The sequence below is a fragment of the Nicotiana tabacum genome, chromosome 6 (genome assembly GCF_000715075.1).
Source record: "Nicotiana tabacum cultivar K326 chromosome 6, ASM71507v2, whole genome shotgun sequence".
Classification (NCBI taxonomy): Eukaryota; Viridiplantae; Streptophyta; class Magnoliopsida; order Solanales; family Solanaceae; genus Nicotiana; species Nicotiana tabacum.
Genome location: NC_134085.1, coordinates 194,805,639 through 194,813,766, shown reverse-complemented (window position 1 = coordinate 194,813,766; position 8,128 = coordinate 194,805,639). Strand labels below are relative to the sequence as shown.

The 8,128-nt window shown below is 36.3% G+C and overlaps 1 protein-coding gene across 2 annotated transcripts; it reads right to left on the bottom strand.

Moving 5' to 3' along the window:
* Positions 1–296: 296 nt before the first annotated feature.
* LOC107788162 (4-hydroxy-3-methylbut-2-en-1-yl diphosphate synthase (ferredoxin), chloroplastic-like) lies at positions 297–7,700 on the bottom strand. 2 transcript variants are annotated; one of them, XM_075256309.1, is made up of 20 exons: positions 7,434–7,700; positions 6,358–6,585; positions 5,776–5,933; positions 5,354–5,460; positions 5,159–5,259; positions 5,000–5,076; positions 4,139–4,258; positions 3,813–4,043; positions 3,237–3,353; positions 3,086–3,160; positions 2,928–3,005; positions 2,635–2,694; positions 2,496–2,558; positions 2,179–2,323; positions 1,951–2,089; positions 1,654–1,731; positions 1,409–1,568; positions 1,225–1,323; positions 1,028–1,132; positions 297–641 (listed from the first exon to the last, which is right to left on the bottom strand). In XM_075256309.1, the coding sequence occupies exons 2-20, from the start codon at positions 6,563–6,565 to the stop codon at positions 540–542; spliced, it is 2,223 nt and encodes a 740-aa protein (XP_075112410.1). In that variant the 5' UTR covers positions 6,566–6,585; positions 7,434–7,700; the 3' UTR covers positions 297–539. The 2 variants fall into 2 exon arrangements, with proteins under 2 accessions (XP_075112410.1, XP_075112411.1); XM_075256310.1 differs by lacking the exon at positions 7,434–7,700 and adding an exon at positions 7,001–7,104.
* Positions 7,701–8,128: the final 428 nt, after the last annotated feature.

Genomic DNA, 8,128 nt, shown 5'->3' with positions numbered 1-8,128 from the left:
TGAAAACTAAGACTAAAAGACAATAATTGATATATTCTACATTGTTTGCATAATAAAACCTAAACTCGTTTGTTTTCCATACTATGGAGATTGGTTGAAGAGGAGCCTTGGAACAACAGTAAAAGTTGTCTTCGTATAACTTATAGGTCATGGGTTATGAACCATGGATGCAACCACTAATGCTTGCATTAGGGTAGGCTGTCTACAGCACACCCTTAGGGGCAGCCTTTCTCCGGACCCTGCGTGAATGCGAAATACTTAGTGCACCGGGCTGCCCTCACTACGTAGATCGGTCATTAATGAACAATGATATAGCCTATTACTAGATTCCCAAGAAGGGGACTGGTAACTAGAATTGATTAATACATGAATATTCTGCATTTGCATGCATGTACTAGATTCTACAAACAACATAAAAAGCTACATCTCAGCTGCTTGGAAATGGCAGCTTTCTGGAGTTTGCTGATGCTGTATTATTATCAGGTGCTAGAATCTGCATTTACAATGCAATTGTTATCTGTTAACTCTTCCAGTTGATCTTACTCCTCAGCAGGAGGATCCACCCAGCGGCCGTTATCTTTAATTAGCTGGATCAAGGCATCTGTTGCATGCTCCATTTGAATACCGCGTTTAACCACCGTCTGGAAGAAATTTAGCTCACCAGTAATTGAAACACATTAGTCACAAGTAGTACAAAATTAGCAATTTTTGTTTTGGTTTCCTTTATAGTGTATTCGATGGCTCAAAGATTTGTTTTGCTTCTTTCAGTTGAGAGATAATAACCACCATGTCACATATGTGCATCTAGTTTTGATTATCTTTTAGGCCTTTATGTTGTCCGAAGAGGCATTGTCTGCTTGCATTTTTATACTTTAAGCGACATTTTTGTCTATAAACTTCGTTGAGCTCTGAAATTATATAGTGAAAACTGAAAAGTGCAAGCCAGATGCATCTTACTTGGTTACTAGCAAAGAAGTTCTTAGTTGTGAAGAGCATTAGTAAAGTAAGGGAAATCAAAGCTTGGTACCTTGCCGACGTAAAGGTCAATCTTCCCAGGAGCACCACCAACATATCCGAAGTCAGCATCAGCCATCTCCCCAGGTCCATTCACAATGCAACCCATGATGGCAATCTGAAAAGGAAATATCAACACAACACAAACCATTTTTATAGACAGGAATTTATGAAATTCAGTGACAGTAAGCATTAGGGTCGCGTAATTACTGAAACACCGGGCAAGTGTGACGTCTTCTCCCTTATTTGAGCACTTATCTCTTGAAGATCAAATAAAGTTCTGCCACACGATGGGCATGATACGTACTCCTGAAAGGGATACACATATATGGAAATAAATCATGTTACTATGAATTGGTTCAGATTCTTGCTTTATCCATTCACTTTCCATTACCGTTTTTGTGTTCCGCATTCTGCAACCTTGAAGCAAATTGAAAGATGTATTTCTGAGGAAATCAAAATCCTGATCTGGAGCTTCCAACAGAATACCATCTCCGAGCCCATCTACCAAGAGAGCCCCAGCATTTGCCCCAGCACCAATCACTAAATCATCCCTGTCATATTGATATTTTCATAAGCTAAATTCTAAATAACCTCCACATGTCAGCTTTTAGGTAAGTGAAGTCTGCTTTACTATACCTGTGGGTATCATTGGGAAAGTGTATGTGATGAATCACTGGGAAGTTCAACGAATTCTCAGAGAGAGACTCAAAAAGCCTGCAACAGTAGATATTTTCTGGCTATCAGGATCGAGAAATTAGACATATGAAAATGCAGCTGCTAAGTATGTTTCCTATCGTAATTCTGCCTTTAAGAAAGTTTATACAAGTGATATACGTAATACATGTATGTCATATTGATTATGCCCCATCAAGGATAACTGGTAATCAATTTACTAAAGAGAACTTGATTATTTTCAATACAAATGCAACATACCTCCTGGCTGCATGAACTCTGCCAGTTTTTTCTTCTGTATATGGCAGATTATGAAGAATCATAGTAACATCGGTGCTCTTCAGGATTTCCAACTCATCTTTTGATTCATCACCACGCACAGACACAACCAATCGTGTACCTGAAGGAGGTTCCCTTTCTAGCCTGATTACTAAACTTTTATAATATAATTAATTCAAAGAACTTAAAAAACTATTACGATTATCACACCTTCTGGAAGAAGCTTTTGAGCACCACCAGATAACTCCTTCAGAGTAACCAATACCATGGCATTGGGTAACGGCTTTGTCAATTGCTCTGACAAAGGAGTAATGACTCCCATGCTTATGTCAACCAATCTTTTCAGAGCCAGACGCTGTTCATTTTGCAAAGACACAATCAAGTCATTCTCAAAGTTTCCATAAACAAAAGGGATCGAGCAAAATAATCTGCACTAGAAATGCTAAATTTTAACATATTAGTCCGAGCATCATGAAGAAATAACTTAGATACTTAAATTACTATACAGAAAACACAAGGGTCCTTACAGAATCTTTATCATCTACTGGTGGAAGTTCCCTCAACAGGATTGAGTCTACAGTCGCCAGATCCTGCAAAACCACTGATTATAATTTAGCACAAAGACGGCGCACAACCAAAGGAGAAGAATTAGTTCTAGAATTAGACCTTAAATGGCATGCCCACGACAAGCTTTGCCGCTAATGATCTGTACAGAATTTCAGGGGTCTGCAAAACCAAAAGATAAGGCCAGTTTTCAGGGAAGATAAAATAAAGAAAACATTTGTGGCTAGAAAATTCACAAAAAATTAGCATGTAATAAAATCGATCAGTAGAATCATATATTATAAGTTATTCTTAGAGAAGTGCTAGATAAGACCTTCAATTGATCCAAAGAAACAGACATGAGAACAGTAGAATCATATATTATAAGTTATTCTTAGAGAAGTGCTAGATAAGACCTTCAATTGATCCAAAGAAACAGACATGAGAACAGAACCATCTCGATGCAACACGCCTCTGTAGTCTACTTCATCACCCTGTTACAAAAATCAAAACATTTGTTTGCTTCACAAAATGAAGCCTCGTATAGCAGATCTGCTCAGGTTTTTTAACTGACCTCCTTTTGAGCTGGCAATTCCCCTGACCTACGTTGAAAGTCAAAATAACGTCTGTTCTTTTCTTCAAAAGCGGCCTGATAAAGGAAGCAGAAATTTTACTACACTGTCAAAACTTAAGGTCCTAAAGCACATTCATAAGCAATCGTGTACCACTCCTTGTTGAAGCTCAGCTGCTCTCTTTCCAAGGTTTGCCAACCGTCGACAGGGATCTATCTCCTCCTCTGGAGGTTCAGTTAGGGAAACCCTTATTGTATCACCCAGACCATCCTGCATCAATAGAAAATTTTCTTTAGAAAGTCGAGCAATACATTTATGATGATAAAGCCACACAAATGAGGAACATGTATGAGAATAGACTACCCTATCGTAGTAATTTGCTCGCATAAACACAATTTAACTTTTAAAATTCCAAATGTGATAAATCACAAGTACGTATTTTCTGTCGCTTGAGAACCCGCTCCGATTGAGCAGATTATAGCTTTTAGCTTAATTACGTCTTCTGATTATCATAATTTAACAAATATATTCTTGCTTTGTTTCATTTTCTGACAGTAAATACTAAATACCATATTGCTTGAATGAATGAATATGTATCAGCGAGTACAAAATATCTGGTATATCTAGAGAACTTGTATAAATGAAGTTGGAAGCAAAAGGAATAAAGATGTTACTTTCAACAAGATGCTCAGCTTTTACTGTTATTTATCCGGAAGTCTAAAAGTGTACCTGAAGAAGTGTGCCAATACCGATTGCAGACTTCATCCTTCCGTCCTCACCTTCACCAGCTTCAGTAACTCCCAAGTGTAAAGGATAATCCCATCCTTGAACATACATCTCAGCTACAAGAAGGCGATACGCCTGAACCATAACTACTGGATTGCTAGCTTTCATTGAGAAGACGAAATTGTGGAAGTCCAACTTTCGACAAATTCTTGCAAACTCAAATGCTGATTCAACCTGTTACCACATTTAGATGATACAAAGTAATTAAAGAATACAACAACAATGACTAGAACACAATATTCTAGATAAGTAATTCAGTTACTGCTCACCATTCCCCTAGGTGAGTCCCCATAATAGCTCATAATTCGATCTGAAAGGCTCCCGTGGTTAGTTCCAATACGTATTGCACGTCCGTACTTTTTACATTTTTCCACCAATGGTGTAAAAACCTGAGCCATTTCAAATCAAAAATGGATTGAACTCTGCAAAGAGGTAGATTGTCCAAGAATATGCTCCGTAATAAAAGGGAAAATTTCTTGCTAAATGCGAATAATGAGCAGGCACAGTTTCCAATATAGGATGATTATAGACCCAGCATCAGCTTGAGAAGCAATTCTTGTTTAACATTGTCCGTCTTAGCATAACAACAATAAAAACAACATACCCAGTATTATCTCACACCCGTCGCAGCATATTGCACGCATTTTTATTTTTTGACAAGCAGTGAATGAAAAGGATCTTATAATTAAATCAATATGATTCATACCTTATAGGGCAAAAGAAAGGTGAAAATCAACTGAAAATAACTACTCCCTCCGTTTCATTTTATGTGTCTTAGTTTGACTAGGCACGGAGTATAAGAAAAGTAAGGAAGACTTTTGAATCTTGTGGTCTTAAATTAAAATGTGTGAAATGTACCCAAGTGCCCTTGAATCTTGTGGTCTTAAATATGCCATGTGGAATGTTGGAGTTAAAGAGTTACTAAATATAGAAAGAGGCATTCTTTTTGAATCAGACTAAAAAGAACAGAGGAAGTACTGAATAAATTAAAGACATGCTAATTTGCAGGACGAGCACCTCATACCATGTTACTGACTTCTAAATTCAATCGATAGAAAGGTTAATAATTATCTTTACATGTATTAGAAATCAAAAACTATAGTTCTTATACTAGTGTGGCATATTCTAACCTCCTCAATGTGCTCAAGTTCTTTCTGGTAGTCTTCTTCTGTGTACTCTAATTGCTCAAACTGGGCTCGCCTGTCAGCTGAAAGAAATTAACCGATTAGATCATAGCTGTTCTCCTGGCTCGGCCAAAAAAGATCATCATATTGACAGAGAAGAAATACCAAAGTTTCCAGGATTGACACGTATTTTTTCAAAGCACTCCGCAACTCGAAGTGCAATAGGAGGAGCAAAATGAATGTCAGCCACCAGAGGGATGTTGTAACTGCATATATGCAGAACAAAGACGAGATAAGATAATACTCATGTCATCAAGTCCATCGAATCTTGAAATATATCGGTAAAAATTTGAGACTTACTTCTTTTGCACAAGAGAATTTTTAATTTCAAAACATGCATCAGCTTCTTTCTTCCCTTGGACTGTAATTCGAACTATGTCAGCTCCTGCATCAGCTATTTTCATCACCTGTATAAACAGGAGTTAGCATCAGCACTAAACTTGCTTGGCTTAAAATTTTCATGCTCATTGAAGAAGTAATGAAGTTCTATATATACCAGACTCAAAGATTTCAGAATTAGACGGAAAGTAAAACACTATTCCAGTGACTGATTCAAATCAAACCTAGACCATTAACTTACTATTGCACAAGAATATTATTACCTTATGATACCCAGAGAAGGAAACTCAACTTCAATAAGCATTAACATAAATATCATAGCAAACACAGTTAGAGTAGACTGCCACTTGTAACTTGCTTAAATCATGAAGTAGAAGGAGAACCTGTTCTACTGTTGCAGCAACATCTTTAGTATCTGTTGTGGTCATTGTTTGAATTCTGATTGGATGTTGGCTACCAAGGGCAACGTTCCCAACCATCACTGTGCAGGTCTTTCTTCTGACAGTTTTGTGTATGGATTCACAATACTTTTGCCTAGGAACTTTATCAAGAAGTGATACATCAGTCATCAGAGTGTGAATACAACAAATGTGTTACTTCACTTCTAATATAAAGTGAATTTTTTTTGTAGGATGACAAAATAAAAAGAAAAAAGATCTCAAATTTCCAAATCTAAATTTCCTACAAGTAGCATCAATGACAGATTCTTGGCCACAGTATGATTCACTCGTCGAACATCTAAGAGAAGTTGCTGCAAACTTATTCCAAATCAGTTTTTATGACACGTTCCAACCCTTAACGATTTGTACAATATTAAATAATCTCTCCTTTGTTTTTTCTTCGAGTAGTTTTGCAGCTTCATAAAACAGATTCAAATCCTTGAAAGCTAAAATTTATTATAGACCAAGTTCCAAACTGTTTAAGAATAAAGCAACTAGAAGCTTTCTAGTGCCTTACAAAAATACCTAGTAGTGGACTCCCTTCGGACGCAGGCTGAAGATTAATGGTTTCTGGACCAGGATTTGCATTTCTTATCACAGAAACCTTGGTTCGCCGAAACATAACCCTCTGTAAGTCAGAAACTCTTACAAAGTCCATACTTTTAGCAAACCCCACACCATTTTCCCTGCTCTTCAGGCCTGTAAATGAAGCTGGAACAGCTCCTGCCGCCATTTTTATAATTCTTTACACTCCTGAAACATAAGACAACCAATACTCGTCGAATTACATTAAATGCCACACACAAAACAAACAAAAAAACATAACTACCACTACTATGCCTCAATTCCAAATTAGTTGGAGTTGGCTGTATAACACCTCAATATTCATTAAAATTCAGTTGGCCAGCAGAAAAGAGCCACCCTCCATCCCCCCCCCCCCCCCTCCAAACCCAAACCCAAAATTCCCAAAAGAAATGATCTTTTTCTATACCCTTCTGATCCCAGTTGATATCTTTCACTGTTGAGATAAAACTGAAGTATTTAAACTATTTAACCAAAATTCCAAAACACAATATACATAAAACTGTAACAGAAAAAGAAACAAAACAAGATTTGAATTGCCAAATTCAAACAAATTCAGCTGAAAATACTAACTATAAACACTTACTAGGAAAATGACTACCTAATTGATTTACAAAAAGTTGAAATCTTTTTCAAGAATTTCCACCAAAAAATCAGTTTTAAACAGAAAAAGAGCTGGAGTAAAGGATATAATCCTACTCACCAAGTCACAGTCAAAATCAAGACTAGACTAATATACCAAAAAGCAAGGATCTTTTTTCTATGCCCTTTTGACCCCAGTTGATATCTTTCACTGTTGTGATAAAACTGTAGTAATTTAAACTATTTAACCAAATTCCCAAACACAATCAACAGAAAACTGTAATAGAAAAAGAAACAAACCAAGATATGAACTACCCAATTCAAACAAACTCAGCTGAAAATACAAACTACAAACACTTACTATGAATATAATCAGCTAACTAATTTACAAAAGATTGAATTTTTTTTCAAGAATAGTAGTATTACAGATTACTTACCAAGTCAGAGTTAAAAAAACCAAGACTAGACTAAAATACCCAAAAAGAGTAGAAGAATCAAGAAGCCAAAGAATTGGTGGTAGGCGGAAATTGAGAAGGACTAATAATGAAATGGGTTTCAGAAAAAATGGGAGAAAAGATTGAACATATAAATGTACTAGTAGTTCAGAAGATTAGGCAACAGCTAGTAAATTGTGAATAAAGACTAAGAAACATTTGTCCAGCATCTTTTGTACTGCTATTTTATTTGTGGCCATAGGGATACTAGTAAATTTAGCCCGGCGCACGGGCCTAATAACATTATGCTAATGATATTTTTTTTTGTTATTTTTCACATGGTATGATAACGTACCCGCATAATTAGTAGAAAAAAATTAGTAATTTTTACATTCCTATTCCATATAGTAAATTATATTACCCTCAATATTTAAGGTTTGATTTAATTACATTTAGTATACCTAATTATCAATTCTATACCATAATGTGTTTTAACTGTACAATTAATGTACCGTCACTTATTAATTAACGTTACGGTATATTCCTCCAAATCCACACCCCCACGTTTCTCTCTCCCAAACTCACACCCACACCCACGTATCTCCCCACACCCACGTTTCAAAACCATTATTCCCTCTGCTAAAACCAGAAAAACATATGTTGTTCCTTCCATTAACGTCCAATTTCAAGCTTTTTTC

Bases quoted from the DNA above. Each gene is read 5' to 3' on its own strand.
- LOC107788162 (XM_075256309.1), bottom strand. From the start codon at position 6,565: ATGGCGGCAGGAGCTGTTCCAGCTTCATTTACAGGCCTGAAGAGCAGG. The intron at 2,324-2,495 runs GTAAGGACCCTT...CAAAATGAACAG, and splicing joins CAGTAGATGATAAAGATTCT to CGTCTGGCTCTGAAAAGATT. The intron at 2,090-2,178 runs GTGTGATAATCG...AACCTCCTTCAG, and splicing joins TCAAAAGCTTCTTCCAGAAG to GTACACGATTGGTTGTGTCT.